The sequence below is a fragment of the Heterodontus francisci genome, chromosome 47 (genome assembly GCF_036365525.1).
Source record: "Heterodontus francisci isolate sHetFra1 chromosome 47, sHetFra1.hap1, whole genome shotgun sequence".
Classification (NCBI taxonomy): domain Eukaryota; kingdom Metazoa; phylum Chordata; class Chondrichthyes; order Heterodontiformes; family Heterodontidae; genus Heterodontus; species Heterodontus francisci.
The window spans coordinates 13,957,762-13,973,766 of record NC_090417.1 but is presented as its reverse complement, the minus strand read 5'-3'; the positions used below and the strand labels follow the sequence as shown (position 1 = coordinate 13,973,766).

The 16,005-nt window shown below is 46.1% G+C and overlaps 2 protein-coding genes across 4 annotated transcripts in view; one reads left to right on the top strand and one right to left on the bottom strand.

Annotated features, from left to right (window-relative positions):
- Nucleotides 1-997, bottom strand: part of rassf2a (Ras association domain family member 2a) — a 48,808-nt gene extending 47,811 nt beyond the window's left edge. The window contains exon 1 of one of the 2 annotated variants that reach the window (XM_068023038.1): nucleotides 532-997. The gene's annotated coding sequence lies outside the window, so the exon portion shown is untranslated. The remainder of the gene's footprint in view (nucleotides 1-531) is intronic. The other variant, XM_068023037.1, reaches the window with a different exon arrangement.
- Nucleotides 998-4,052: 3,055 nt separating this feature from the next.
- Nucleotides 4,053-15,194, top strand: LOC137357061 (beta-microseminoprotein-like). 2 transcript variants are annotated; one of them, XM_068023042.1, is made up of 4 exons: nucleotides 4,053-4,120; nucleotides 12,182-12,263; nucleotides 13,331-13,442; nucleotides 14,970-15,194. In XM_068023042.1, exons 1-4 carry the CDS (start codon nucleotides 4,115-4,117, stop codon nucleotides 15,079-15,081), a joined length of 312 nt encoding a protein of 103 aa, XP_067879143.1. In that variant the 5' UTR covers nucleotides 4,053-4,114; the 3' UTR covers nucleotides 15,082-15,194. The 2 variants fall into 2 exon arrangements, with proteins under 2 accessions (XP_067879143.1, XP_067879144.1); XM_068023043.1 differs by lacking the exon at nucleotides 4,053-4,120 and adding an exon at nucleotides 9,698-9,945.
- Nucleotides 15,195-16,005: the final 811 nt, after the last annotated feature.

Here is a 16,005-nt window from a genome sequence, read left to right as displayed (position 1 = left end):
TAATCCTTAAGGCTGCGGTCGAGGGGACAGTTCCTCAAACACCCTTCAAACAAACCTCTCTCTCTCTTCAGCTCACTCCACTGCTCATTCTCCATGGATGAGCTGAGACAGTGAAGCCCTGTTCCAATACTGGGGGGAAGGGGGCATGTTTCCCAATCGGATGCTGTCCTCACACAGCATGATCCCAGTGATTATGACTACCCGAAGCATGATTCCTTCCCCAGCAGAAACAAAATGCACCAATCCACCCTTGACTACTGCAGCAGTCCATCTCATTGTGACCAAAACTGATTTCCCCCCCGACTTTTTGTTTAAAAGCAAAAATCCTGGTCAGGGGCGTGAATTTATCAGTGGGGTTCAGTCCCTTTCAAGCCAAGTCGTTGCTTTTCTGAAGACAGCTTGATGACTGAAGAGAAGCAAAACAGCCAGACAGCAACACAAGGGAGCAGTGTCTTGTCTGCATCTGTTCTACCCAGTCATGAAACAGTGGAGTGGGGTGAGAGGAGAAAGAGGAAAGAAGATTTCTCTGACCTTTATTGCCTTGTTAAAAGCCTCTTCCTTCCATCGGTGCTCCAAACTGCTACCCCGATTACACAGCCCACTCCACAAGCACTTCCTTCATAAAAGCCCTGGCCATGGGCTCGCGTTTCTTTTGAATGAGGCAGCAGAACTGTGGCGATTTCAGATGATTGATGGACCGACCGGCCAATCAGCGGCAGGAGACCATCGGCTCTCAAAGTAACAATGAGGAGGCTGGACCAATCAGCGAGAGGTAGGGCGGAGTCCCAGTGCAGACAATGACAGACGGCTCCTGGTGCGATTTAAAGACACACACACACACACAGATTAATACCCACTGACACACAGGAACCAAAAGGCACAAATGCAACGCCGTCGTTTTGTTTCAACAAAACATTTCTGCTCAGAAAAAAGATGAAAAATAGAATTGCAAATTGTTGCAAACACGATTTGCATGTCAGGACGTGTGAGAGGTGATATCTGCCACAGCATCGCTCTCACCAGTTCCTCAGGATGTTGCATTGCTAACTGTTCACAGCAGCTGCTAGAAAAAAAAAAGCCCAGTCTGTCACGGGGCGACAATGATCAACAAGGTGCAGAGAAAGTGGAGAAGTGCACTTTAAAACAGCCACCACAATCTTGTTGCTGTCATGTCAGAGAGGATGGAACAGGCTCACAGTTAAACGTTTCCTTTGCTGAAAATAGCCTCCAACCCGAGATCTGAAAAGAGTTTCATGTCCAACACAAGGCAACATGTTCACCGGCCTCCCTCAAGAGAAGGCTGGGATTATCAGGGGGATCTTGCCCATCTGCCCAGCCATCTGTGCCAGTTTCAGACTGGCACAAGAGTTCGAAGCATTCCAGATTGGTTTTGCAGAGCTGTCCTCTATCTCAGATGCAACCCCTGTGGTGTTTCCTCCTGAAGATGCAGCTTCTGCAGGAGAAAAGCAGAACTGACAGACTGAGGGAGGGGGGGAGAAGTCCCCTTCTGCACTTCCAATCCCTGTGGAGCAGCCTGTGGTGTCTCCCTGGAGAGAGAAAAAAGAGAGAGCTATTGCTGGGAGTGAATCATTGCTTCACACCCTCAGTGGAATAGTACCATGGGGTCTTTAACACCCATTCAAGCAGGCAGGTAGGGCCTCGGTTTAACGTCTCATCTGAAAGACGGCACCTCCGACAGTGCAGCACTCCCTCAGTACCGCACTGGGAGTGTCAGCCTGCATTGTGTCAGAAAGCTGTGACCAAGGATGGAATTTGGTCCCATTGCTTTACACGCTCTGTCCTCTTGCAGCAAGTTGTTGAGGGGGATGCTCCACTTTCTCCCGATCTCTTCCCAACTCCGTGCTCCAGCTATAAAGGAAGCAGGTGTCATGCTTCAACCCTGCCACTCTGGGAGCACCTCTGCCAGTTGGTGCGTCAAACAGACCCCATGTCCATCCCATTTCCGACTCCACCCCCTACCCAATGTGTCCCCACTGCGACGGCTTTAACCAGAAACTCCATCTCATCAAATCATAGAATGATACACTGCAAAGGGAGTCCATTCAGCCCATCGTGCCTCTTCCAGCATGTCGAATTTAGTCCCACTTCCTTGCCCCTTCCCCCCAGATATAACAAATTTTCCCTTCAACTATTTATCCAATTGCCTTTTGACAGTTCCTTCTGAATCTGGTCCCACTGCCCTCCCAGGCAGTGCATTCCAGACCATAACTCTCATCGGATAACGGACTTTCCTTATCTGGTGTCTGGTTCTTCTGTGTCTGGGGTTCAGTGGGCAACACCGAGTCACAAGGCTCCGGAGACTTGAGCACATAAATCCAGGCTGACACTCCCAGTGCAGTACTGAGGGAGTGCTGCACTGTCGGAGGTGCCGTCTTTCAGGTGAGACGTTAAACCGAGGCCCTACCTGCCTGCTTGAATGGATGTTAAAGATCCCATGGTCCTATTTCAAAGGAGAGCAGCTGACTTATCCCTGGTGCTCTGCTCAATATTTATCCTTCAATCAACACATCAATCTGCTGTTTGTGGGATCTTGCTGTGTGCAATTCAGCAGCTGCACTTCCTTGAAATGTGACTACATTTCAAAGCACTCCATTGGCTTTAAAGCACTTTAAGATATCCAGTCGCCATGAAAAAGTAAGTCTTTCTTTCTTGTTTCTGTTGTTTTCAAATCGATCATCTTAAATCTGTGTCCTCTGCTGATCAACCCTTCAGCCAGTGGAAATAGTTTGTTCTGTGCACTCGATCAAACCCTTCATGATTTTCAATACCTCTCACAAATCTTCTCTTAAAGTTCTCTGCTCTCCAGTCTATTCATCTAACTGAAGTCCCTCATCCCTGGTACCATTCTCATAAATCTCTTCTGCACCATCTTCCAGAGCTTGGCAGCCCTCTTGAAATGTGGTGTCCACAGTTCTCCAGCGAGGGCCAAACCCCTGATCCAGAAAAAGTTGGGAACTTGCAAGTGATGATCCACAATCAGCCTTCCCCCATCCCAGCCCACTCGACCGCAGCCCACCTTTTTTCAACGGCTCATTGTGTTTCGGAGGTGCCGTGCAACAGTTCCTACACAACGTGCATCTCTGCGTGTTCTCACACTGAAGCGGCACATTGGATTGGGGGAAATGAAGAGAGCCGGGATAGAACTGGGACTTGAAACTTGCATTCCCTTGAGCAGAGGAGGCTGAGTGGTCATCTGATCAAGGTGTAGAATATGTGAAAAGCATTCAGTGGCTTGGATACAGAGAAACCATTCAGTCTGGCAGTGGGGGAATCAAGAACAAGGGACATCGTCTTCAAATCAGAACCAGGCCATTGAGGAGGGAAATCACAGAAAGACGAGTGGAAATCTGGAGTTCTGGCCCTCAGTTGTTTGTGGATGCTAAATGACAATTGGACTTTTCAAGACTGAGATTGACAGATTTATGATGGATCAGGATATCAAGGAATATGGAGCGAAAGCAGGGAAATGGAGTTGAGATAAATGATGTAACTGAATGGCGTAGCAGGCTCGAGGGGCTGAATGGCCTATGTCATACGTTTGTGATCTTGTTACTCATAGTAGACAGAGGCTGTCTTCTGCCCAAAGTCAGAGCAAATCTCAAGTGGTCTATCACGTGTGTCAAGCTCCCAGACCCCAGTATCACCTCCTGCCTGTCCTCTTTCCTGACAGCTACCTCAATGGACTTGCACTTTCAAACAATCTGCAGCACTGTCGACCGATGCAGGATTTCTCATGCTTGTTTTTGCAGTGGGGATCTCCCTGCACCACAGAGGAAAGCCTCGTTCATGGATATTAGCTTTGGAGCCTGGATTATCTCATCTTGGTGAAGTTCATTGTTCTCGGTCAGGGAAATCACATCGGCACTCAATGGATCTGTCTGGACCAGGGGCAGGTAACAGAGGAAAGAGATTAAAAGGTGCTAAGTGCTGACCATCCAGCAGGATGGCTTCAGGAGATGCGTTCATGATATTTCGATAAGGATCATCATAAAAGGGACAAGATCGAAGGGTTTGGCACTGCAGTTATGGGAAGAAGAACAGGGACTGGTCATCTCAAGTCCAGGCCTACAATCAACATTAGTAATGACCAGCAATGAGGGTGATTGTCAGTTTTTCAGTCAAATCTTGAAGGGGTTTGTACTGTGGGGGCTGCAGTCGAGAAAGAGGGTCAGGAACAGTCAACCTGGCTCGTGGAGCTACAATTCTCACCAGAAGTCCAATCGCATGGAGGATTGTAAATTATCAGCCAAATCCAAGGGGTATTTGGGGCCGAGAGTTATAAAAGAATTTTAAGTGTAGCAACCAAATCCTGGGAGAGTTTGGGTTTCGAATTGAGTGAATTTGGGGCAGAATTTGGGGTTTTGACTGTGGTTTTTTTTTCCCGTAAAGGTTTCTCTTATACATCATGGGGACTTGTGTGTTTGGGTGAGTGCCGAGTTTAAATCGTAGAGGGATTGAAATCAGACTACCCAATTAAAGTGTCATGTTGTTTCCGTTAAATTAGTTTCGAGGGTGTTAGGAGGGCTTTTGTGTTTTTTTAAATAAACTCATTTGTGGTTCAGCCCAACCCTGTGTTGTAACCCAATTTTGTTTTTGTAATTCCCAAAGTCCAAGAACTGCAGTAAGGGAGTACAGGAATGGAACCTCTTACACTAGCATGTAGTCACATGACTATGTCCTGGAACATCACTCTTAAAGACAATCACACAACAATCACCTCATTCATCTAAACCCCACGGAGGATCAGCCCATTATGCTCTAAAACATTCCTTTTCTGTTTTTGGACAGACAAGGACTGAACCTGATGATGATTGATGGAAGAGGAGGAGGAGGAGGAGTCATCATTTGGCCCGACTCTCTGTCTCTGAATGAAGTTAATGGATGTGAGGCACAAATCGAGGCCATGCTGACAATCGAGGGTGACACTGAGGGAGTGCTGCATTGTCAGTGCTGCTTTCCTTTGCTGAGGTATTAACCCAAGCCTCGGTCTGCCTTTTCAGCTGAAAGGTGAAGAAATCCCAGCGCATGAAATGAAGAGGAGCAGAAAAGAGAGAGTCTGTCCAGTGTTGTGGCCCAGCATTCATCCCTGAGCCAATATCTGGGGCACTTTGCTGCAACCTTTACCAATATAATGATCAGTCCATGTGAACCACTTTGAATATTCGTGTTAAAAAGAGAAAATTCTGGCAATATTCAGCAGAGGGAAATAGAGCCAATGTTTCAGCTTTAACCGTTAAATCTGATGAAGGGTCACTGACCTGAAACATTAACTCTGTCTCTCTCTTTCTCCACAGGTGCTGCCAGAACTGCTGAGCATTTCCAGCACTTTCTGTCTTTATTTCAGATTTCCAGCATCTGCAGTATTTTGCTGATGTTGGAGATTTGTGAGCTGTGATGAGGAATGATCCAAGTGTTTTTGAGCGCATCATTTGTACTAAATTTGGGCATGTCCTGGAAAGCACAGAGGAGCAAACAAGGTTTGCACAGGAGCAAGGGAGTCTCTGTGTTAGCAGTTACAGAGAGGGAATACATGTGACACTGAAATATACTCCCAACTCAAGCAGATAGACAACAAAGGGAGGCTTGTATCTCCTAACAGCAAGTAGGACTACACATCAGAGGGACAAACAACACTGCCCTTGAAAATTAAGTCAACAATATCCTATCGAAACTAAAACAGACACAGAGGGCCAGCCTCTTAAAGGGGCCTGGCTAAAATTAGCAACATATCCAAAGTGGTCTCGTCTGGTAACACGGGAATCAAATCACATTTTCATGAACCGAGTGGACCTCACTCAGAAAGCAGTTTGTGAAATTAAAACCATGCCTCCGTATCAAGGTTTTTCCTTCAATCTCTTTGACTATTACTTCATGTCACAACTTCTCACACTTACCCAAGTTTCCCCCCCCAAACCTAGCAAGTTAGACCTCTTCCAGTGCATGCCTGATTGAATTTGAATCCACTGGTGTGTTCCACATCTTAACACTCTTGGGTGTGAATAAATCTCTCCTCACTTCTTCCTCTGACGTGCACTAAGTGGTGTCGTGACAGAACAGGGCAGCCATATTGCGGTGCCACCAACAGGGACAAGTTAAATGGCCACTTTTGTCTGGTTCTGGTGCCGCTCCTTCTGTAACTGGGAAATGTTCCTGCACAGAAACGGCCCCTTTGCCTCATCGAGTGCACAGCTCCTTTTGTTCTATGTGAGCCCATGCCAGTTGGTCTCCACATGCCGTTCCTAAACTGACCACAACGTGCCGTGGCTCTTGGGGCTCGGGTTGCCAACTCCACCTGGATGTATTCCTGGCGGTTTTGTCAAATGCCCCGCCTTGCACTCCCTCCATTGGCTGCCTGACTTGTTGCCTTCACAAGCCAAAGCATTCACCCATTAGACAATTCCTGCCTGTTAGTCAAACAGCTTTGTTTTCCCTTCTCCAACACTTGAATCAGAAGAAATTGATACAAAAAAAAAACACAACTGTTTTTCAATTCCAATGATATTGTATCAATGCTTGCATCAGTGTCCTGGAGATGAATATTCAAGCCTTGAAGACTCCAAGCCATTCCTGGAGGCTCGATAACTGACTCAAGCTGAGATCATCTGATTGATGCAAGGCAGGATAAAACTTGGGTCATTGTCACTGCCAGTGTTCAGATATCGTCTGAGCGTGTTGTAAGCCTTTGGGAGGGTTAGTACCTTGCCTCTTGCCCTTCAATGTTTTCAAGAAAAGGAAGCTGGCAGGCAGTTAAGAAGGCAAATGGTATGTTGGCCTTCAATGCGAGAGGATTCGAGTACAGGAGCAAGGATGTCTTGCTGCAATTATACAGGGCCTTGGTGAGACCACATCTGGAATATTGTGTGCAGTTTTGGTCTCCTTATCTGAGGAAGGATGTTCTTGCTATGGAGAGAGTGCAGCGAAGGTTCACCAGACTGATTCCTGGGATGACAGGACTGACGTATGAAGAGAGATTGGGTCGATTAGGCTCGTATTCACGAGGGTTTAGAAGAATGAGAGGGGATCTCATAGAAACCTACAAAATTCTAACAGGACTGGACAGACTAGATGCAGGAAGGATGTTCCCAATGGCGGGGGAGTCCAGGACCAGGGGTCACAGTCAGCCATTTAGGACTGAGATGAGGAGGGATTTCGTCACCCAGAGAGTGGTGAACCTGTGGAATTCTCGACCACAGAAAGCAGCTGAGGCCAAATCATTAAATATATGCAGGAAAGAGTTAGATATAGTTCTTCGGGAAAAAGGGGTTTGGGGAGAAAGCGGGAACAGGTTACTGAGTTTGGATGATCAGCCATGATCGTATTGAATGGCAGTGCGGGCTCTAAGGGCCGAATGGCCTACTCCTGCTCCTATTTTTCTGTATTTCTATGATTTAAGGATAATGCAACAGCACTGTAGAGCATGGAAGGGGAAATTCACTGTCTTTCACAAGAGATGCTGTGATGAGTGCTCTGTGTAAGTTACAGTGTGCAGATGATCATTAGATGGCTTTGTTAAAAAGTAGGTCAGCAGCTTATGATTCCCAGTTTCAGCAAAGTGGTTGATGTGGTTTGAATCTGTGGCTTCACTTGAGGTATGAGGAGTTTCAGTGATCTGGAGAATAGTGCATCCCATATCGAGATGGCCAGTGCAGAAGCTGCATGACCATTCTAGGCCAAGCAATTGAACCAGCAATCGGCATTGTCGCAATGAAGAGTTCCACACAAAGACTGGGGTGGAGAGAAAAACCTCTTCTCTGGTTCGAACCTGTCCCAGTGTTGGGCATTGGCTGATCAGCCATGGCTCAGAGTTCGCACTCTACCCTCTGAATCTGATTGTTGTGGGTTCAAGACCCACTCCGGAGACCTGAGCACAAAACCTCGGCAGTGCAGTACTGAGGGAGTGCTGCACTGTCAAAGGTGCCCTCTTTCAGATGAGATGTTACATTGAGGCCCATCTGCCCTCTCAGGTGCACATTAAAGAATCTCATGGCACTATTGTGAAGGAGAGCAGGGCAGTTCTCCCTGGTGCCCTGCACAACATTTATCCCTCAACCAGTATATCACCAAAAAGATTATTTATCCTTTACCTCATTGCTGTTTGTGGGAGCTTGCTGTGCATAAATTGGCTGCCATGTTTCATACATTAAAGCAGTGACTACATTTCTAAACGACTTCATTGGCTGGCAAGCACTTTGAGATGTCCTGAATTGTGAAAGGCCTTGAAATCAAGAGTCAGCACAGTCCCTGAATGGGGTGAATGACTTCCTTTGTCTGCTGTAGACATCAATGGTTGTCCACTGGGGATCTGAACAGTGATTCTCTGGGCACATCTTTCTCATTACCTCAACTGCATATGTTGCTGATTGACTGAAAGAGAAGACACAATGAAGAATTTACCAGAAAAACATCACTGCTAAACTCTCTGGGTGAAAAGTTTTGACACAAAGTTTTTCACCTGACAGCTCCTTCTGAGCTGTAAGATTGTATGGTTCCATGATCTCAAAGGAAGTTAATTGTACATGAGTTGATTGAGCCTCATAGATGCGCCATCGCTAAGACCGCCTATTTCCAGCTCTGTAACATCGCTCCGGCTCAGCTCACCTGCTGCTGAAACCCTCATCCATGCTTTTGTTACCTCTAGACTTGACTATTCCAATGCACTCCTGGCTGGTCTCCCACATTCTACCCTCCCTAAACCTGAGTTCAAGCAAAACTCTGCTGCCTGTGTCTTAACTCACACCAAGTCCAGTTCACCTATCACCCCTGCTTGTGATCTGCTTTGACTCCCTGGTATGGCAATGCCTCAATTGAAACATTTACGGCCTTGTTTTCAAATACCTCCATGGCCTATCCCCTCTCCATCTCTGTAATTCCCTGCAGCCCCACAAGCCTCCGAGATCTCTGCGCTCCACCAATTCTGGCCTCTTGTGCATCCCTGATATTAACCTCTCCACCATCCCTAAATCTGTCCGCCTCTCCACCTCGCTTTCAGACTTTCCTTCAAACTGAACTCTTTCACCAAGATTTTGTTCATCTGCTCTGACATCACCTGATACGACACAGTGCATGCGCCTTGGGACATTTGAGTATGTTCAAGGTGCTCGATAAATACAAATTTTTGTTGTTGTGGCAAAGGATTATGGAGATCAAATCTCTCCCTGTCTTCCCCTTGTGATTCTTTCCAGATGATTTTCCTTGATACCAGGCCTGATCGAACTGTATTCATTTGTGGGACCATGTGAATTCACAAAAAAGATTTCACTTGATGCACAGCTTCCTGATTTTGATCAGGAACTTCATCCAAAAACAATAACCGATTATTAAGACGAGTTAACTTGCAATCTGTACCTGAGCAGGACTCTTTCCAGGTGAACAGGCGTCCCCCTTTCCAGTTTTTCCAATCTGTTCCCAGTTCAGTTCCTCTTCAGAGACTCACATTGTGGAGAGTCCTTTGAGAAACGACACATTTCAGAAGTCGTTGTGCTTGACTGACTCCACTGTGTAAACTTGGCACCTTCTGCCAAGTTCCAACCAGGAGCTGGAGCTTGGGCTGGGGGGGGTGGTGGTGGTGCAGGATAAAGGTGGAGACAAGGGTAGGTTTGTGGCGTCACTTCTGGACTGACCAAAGGGGAATCGAAACACTTGATGATTGACACCTTTCTCACTTTTCCCATCATGAGCTACAAGCAGGAAACTCTTCAAAAATCAGACAGTTGGCATCTGCTTTACATTTTCGATATTTATGATCACAAAACTCAACAAACCAAGCATTCGTGGCAATTTCTGGCAGCTGCTGATTCTACCTGAGCGACTTCCCCTGTACGACCTGTGCGATAGTCTGGAGTAAAGCTGAGAGCGAATAATACAAGCCAGCAGTTCTCCTTCTCACTGAGGAAACAGACTTCTGGTCAGACAGTTGCAGCAATGGTATGTATGCAGATTTTCTCATACATTTCACCTCATAATGAGAAAGCAATTCTTCAATTTAACTTTGTCAGACGTTCATTGGAAAGGCTGATTGTGTTTGGTTTTTTTTTGTTGCATACTCGTATCTATCCAAAGAAACACTTGTTTTCATCGGGTGCCTTTCAGACGCTCAAAGCACTTTGCAACCAATGAATGCTTTTTGAAGTATTGTAATTCATGAAATGCAGCAGCCAATTTGTGCACAGCAAGCTCCCATAAATATCATTCTGATCATAACCAGGTCATTTGTTTTTTTTGAGCTGGTGGCTGATGGATAAAAAATTGTCCAGAACCCCCCACCCCCCCTGCTCTCTTTGACATAGAGCCACTGAAAGGATCGCGAGCTCTTCAATTTCATCACAAAGACATCATCTCCCTCAGTACCAGCACTGGGAAAATCAGCCTAGATTTTCCAGTGGGACTTTAATCCATAACCTTCTGACTAATAGGGAAGAGTGCTGCCCACTGCGCCACAGGACACACGAGATGAGTTCTTTTCACACTGCACTTGTGCCCCAGTTATTTCTTGTTTTCAAACTGCATGAAGATTAATGTCGCCACAGAATCTTCTTTTCTTAAAAGGAGGTGATGAGGGTTGGGTTGACAGTGAAGATGTAAAAAGTTTGTTGCAAAGCAATTCCTGGGCAAGATAACAAATGTTCCCTCATATTCTCTTCTTGAGCTGTATCAGGGCCTCGGAGATGCTGGAACTAGGCTCAAACTGCCAGAATCTTCTCCACTGAATTTCCAGTTATGCTTGGTGTACAATCTGAAAACAAGTGTTTCTGAAGGGTTGTCGACCCGTGGTGGAACTTTTCGTTCCTATGTTTCTGAAGCACTTGCTGTTTGCTGGCTGAATTGTATTGTTCGATAAATCTCAACAATAAAGATGTTGATTGCTTCAGTCTGCAGTCCTTTGTTACATGCAGTGCTTCTGAGAGTTTGGTAGTATCGGACACCTCTGGTGAAATAGAGTGAACGAGTTAGAGGAGGGTAGGAATCATTATCTCTCAGCGTTTGCAGCTCTGCTGGAGAAGGTTTGGAAGCAGAATCTGCTTCTACTGAGACCCTATGAGATCACTAAGGACTGTTAAGAAGCCCAAACCATCGAAATGGACAGCAATATGGAAGCTACCATTTCGCTTGAGAACTTTCACCATTTATTTTAGACAGGTTCATGCCTCCGATTCAAACCCTGGACCAAGAAACTCCAGATGAAAGGGATGAAGAATTTGGATGGTGTTTTTCCACAGTGTAATTTTGAAGGTCTGTCTGGAGGAAATAATGTCTATTTATTCCTCTCCACTGAGGGGAAATAGAAGTCGAGGAGTTTGCCAGCATTTTCCCAATTGCAGATCACATTTATTCCTCTTGCTCGGGCCAGGCAAGCTCAGCAGCCAGGGGCATTGCTCTCACATGTAAATAAAACATACGGGATTCTGGGCTTTATAAAGAGGGGCATGGGTACAAAAACAAGGAAGTTATGATAAACCTATACAAAAAACTGGTTTGGTCTCCACAAAATGCAGTCCTGGGCACTCCACTTCAGGAAGGATGTAAAGGCATTCGAGAGGATGCAGAATAGATTCATAAAGTCATGAAGTTAGAGAGTCACTTACAGCACAGAAAGAGGCCATTCAGCCCATCTAGTCTATACCGGCTCTCCGCGGAGCAATCCAGTCAGTCCCACCGCCCCCACCCACTCCAACCACCACTTACGTGGCTGGACTGGAGAAGCTGAGTCTGTTTTCCTTGGAGAAAAGATTAAGAGGTGATTTGACAGAGGTGTTCAAAATCAGGAGGGATCTGGACGGAGGAGATAGGGAGAAACTATTCCCATTGGCGGAAGGATATCGAACCAGAGGACACCGATTTCAGGTGAGTGACAAAAGAAGCAATAGCGACATGAGGGGGGAAACCTTTTTTACTCAGCGAGTGGTTAGGATTTGGAATGCACTGACTGAGAGTGAGGTGGAGGCAAATTCAATCGAGGCCTTCAGAATGGAATTGGGGAACTATCCGAAGAGAAAGAATTTGCAGGTATCTGGGGAGAAAGGCTGGGGGGGAATGGCAGTCGGCGAGCTGCTCTTGCGGAGAGCCAGCACGGACATGATGGGCCGAATGGCCTCCTTCTGTGCTGGAACCATTCAATCATCTGACTTCCATTAACACATGGCCTGGCCTGTTTCGTTTTCAGAACGTCACCTTGTGTCTTGTCTTGCTGCTCACAGCCTTCGCTCTTCTGGAATCTGCTGTCAAAATTTACTCAAAAAACTCTGGTGAGTAGTCATGGGTCTTTGAATCCTTTGCATGGAGTTCAGGAATTTAGGGAGGGAGGCTCTCCTGGGACTGGGGGCTTCGAGCAGACTTCCGGCCTCCGTACGAGCAAGCAGGCAGTGCCAGCTGGGGTAGATTGTCACTTAGTGTTTCACAAGACATCACCAGATGTGATAAAACTGGTTAGATTCTTGGTTGTACCACACTTGGTGTACCCTCAACACTCAGCTCTCCATATTACACAAAGGATATCGAGGCACTGGAGAGGACGCAAATACAAAGGTTTACAAGGATGATTCCAGTTTATAACTTATCAGGATACATGGAACAGGCTGGGAAGACTTTTCCCTAGAAAAAAACGCAGGCTGACTGGGGTTGACCTCATCAAGATCTTGAAGATAATGAAGGGGTTTGAGAGGGTAGACGTCGAGGCGATGTTTCCACTTGTGGGAGTGGGGGGGGGGGGGAGACCAGAACTAGGGGCCATCAATATAAGATCGTCACCAATCATTCCAATCGGGAATTCAGAAGAAACCACTTTCCCCACAGAGTGGCCAGAATGTGGAATTTGCTACCACAGGGAGTGCTTGAGGTGAATCGGAGAGATGTATTTAAGGGGAAGCTGGATAAACAGATGAGGGAGAAAGGAATAGAAGGATATACTGATCAGGTGAGATGAAGAAGTGGTGGGATTTAGGTTGTGTAAAGCAGAAATACCAGCAGGCACCAGTTGGGCTGAAGGCCTGTCTTCGAGTGTAATTCTATGATTAATCTTACAAAGACGCTCTCCAAACAAAAGTTAAATTCCAGACTGAAGATATTGTTTGAATCCTAATTTACTGTGAATTATCACACTCGAAATGATATCCTACACCTTTTCAAAGCTGAGTGGGGCTGTATTTATCAGAATAATAATGTACAGAGCTATAAGGTTTGTACCTAGTTTTACTTATGCACAGCATATTGCTAACACTTATTTCGATCTCACCATCACATTACTCACAATCCACACGGATACAGTGTCCCAGCTTCCAAAAAACACTCAAGCCTAATTTCCTCTTGACTTCAGGTAGATGCAAGGACCATACTGATCGCACGATGCACAATCTAGGGTCGAAATGGAGGAACTCTGACTGCCAGATATGTAAATGCCTTCATACAGTGGTCGCATGCTGGGATGTGTAAGTATCAGCTTTCCTTTAATCGTCCTCACCGTCACCACCCTTTTGCCCAACTCATGCTATCTGTAGTGCATCACTGCTGGTGGAATTCCAGTACATTATTAATACGAAGCCCAGATGGCAATGACTGTTGGCAAGCTATTCGACTGGATGTGGCATCACAGTCGAATCCAATCCTGGTCTCAGTCCATGTCTATATACACTTATTAAAACAGAATTTCCTCACCACAATCTAAAGCTGCAACTCAGCCTGGTCCAAGTGGACTGAGAACAATTCTAACACTCCTACCTGCTGCCTTGGTCAGAATAAACTAGCTCAGCACAGTGCGGCGGAGACTGAACATGGAATCTTCCTGACCTGGATGACCCAGTAACTCACCATTGTGTCTTTACCTACCGAGCTATCAGCAAAGTCTGGTTTCAGCCTTCTACCAGCCAGTCACAGCGGTATTCTCACATAGGTCTGAGATGTGGAATGGTGTGACGAGCAGCAATGGAGACACCTCACATGAAGAAGACGGCAGAGTGTGATGATGTGTAGGTATGGGATGGAGAAGAGAGATTCACGGGACGAACCTTGGCAGTGCTTGGTACTTGTTTTTAAATTCATTCAGGGGACGTGGTCATTGCTGGCACGCCGATGTCTGATCCATTTAGCCCACTGCTAACTCTTCTTGAGAGGTTGAGGGTGAACCCCCTTCTTGAAGACAACTGAGTGGCTTGCTCGACCATTTCAGAGAGCATGTAAGAGTAAACCACATTGCTGTGGGTCTGCAGTCACATGTAGGCCAGACCAGGTAAGGACGGCAGATTTCCTTCCCTGGAGGACATGAGTGAACCAGATGGGTTTTTTTACAACAATCGATGATAATTTCATGGCACTATTACTGAGAGTGGCTTTCAATTCCAGATTTATTTCAATCATTGAATTTAAATTCCCCAGTTGCCTTGGTGGGATTTGAACTCATGTCTATAGATTAATAGTCCAGGCCTCTGTATTATTGGTCCTTTAAAATAACTGCTGTCCTGCTGTATTCCTGTTTAACCACCAATGGTCACAGTGCAAAATGGCTCGAATCCCCAAGGAGGGTTGAACAAGCTAAAGAATTTCAAACTGTGGAGGTGAGGCCACAGTAAACTTATGATATGTCCTTGGGGCTCACAGAACTCAACAACTCCATGCACTTCATGTTTGGAGACGAAGGGAATGAGGAGATGTGGTGACTGAGCGGAACAGTGGATTTAAGATGGAAGATCTTGTTGAAATGGCAGAGCAGATTCAAGTGGCAGTGTGGTCTATACCTGCTGTTTTAAAGGCATGAAAACTTGCCCCCACTTTGTGACAGGAAGCATGGGGGATTAGAAGGTGGAGAAGGGGGTGGGAAATGAAGGAGACAACGTCCCTGATGATAGGCAGTGAAGCACTTGTTCTTTTGAAAAGTGGACAGTGCACAGTTGACCCTTGCTAACTGGAAAGTCATTAAAGCTCTGCATTGCTGACCTTTGGTTTTCCGATTGACATTCCAGGTATTCCACACCGACCAGTTATCCAGATGATTGTATCGCGGTGTTTGAGCGGGAGAATTGTCGGTACAGGGTCCAAAAGAGGAACAACCCTGCCATTGTGTGTAAGACGTGAGAAACTGTTTGGGAAGGAGTTGAATGAAACACGCGGCCCTCTTCCAATGGAGAAAGACATTGAGAATTGCCAGTCTTGTATTCTTGATGCGATGTAAACAAAATAAAAGACAGATCCCAAATTCCACAGTGATGAGATCCTGGAGTCTATTTATCTGGAGATTCCCTCCCCCTTTAGATCTCCTTCCCAGTTCGTTCCTGCTGTTGGTCACAAAGCCACTGAAGGGGCTTCTTTCTTGCTCCACAAAGTTGCTGAATTGAAGTATGCCTTGTCATGGGAAGTCTCAGGTCAAAATCAACCATTGTCCTGCAGATCTGACAGATTATACAATTAATTTCAAAAGAAAATGAAATGAAGTGAAAGGCGAGAACTCATGGAAATCAGATTTTATATCAAATCTACAACAAAGAAACAGGCTCCATATGAGCCACCGCCCAGCCCTCTCCATCTCACCCTAACAGCAGAACCCTCTATTCCTTTCTCCCTCATATGTTTATCCAGCTTCCCCTTAAATACATCGACACTATTCACCTCAACCACTCGGCTCCTCGAGCCAACTCTGCCATTCAACAGGATCATGGCTGATCTGATTGGAAACTCAACTCACAGTCCCGCCTACCCCCGATAACCTTTCCCCCCCTTGCTTATCACAAATCTATCTACCACTGCCTTAAAAATATTCAAAGACTCTGCTTCCACCTCCTCTTGAGGAAGAGAATTCCAAAGACTCACGACTATCTGAGAGAAACAATTTCTCATCATCTCTGTCTTAAATGAGCGACCCGTTATTTTTAAGACCGCAATTGTTGACAACGCGATCGGTAGGTGGCGCTGTTTTGGCACATGCGCAGATAAAGCATGTGCCACGAAAACGTCACAGCCTGCGACTGTCGCAGCTGCCAGGACTAAAGATGGCGCTGCTCA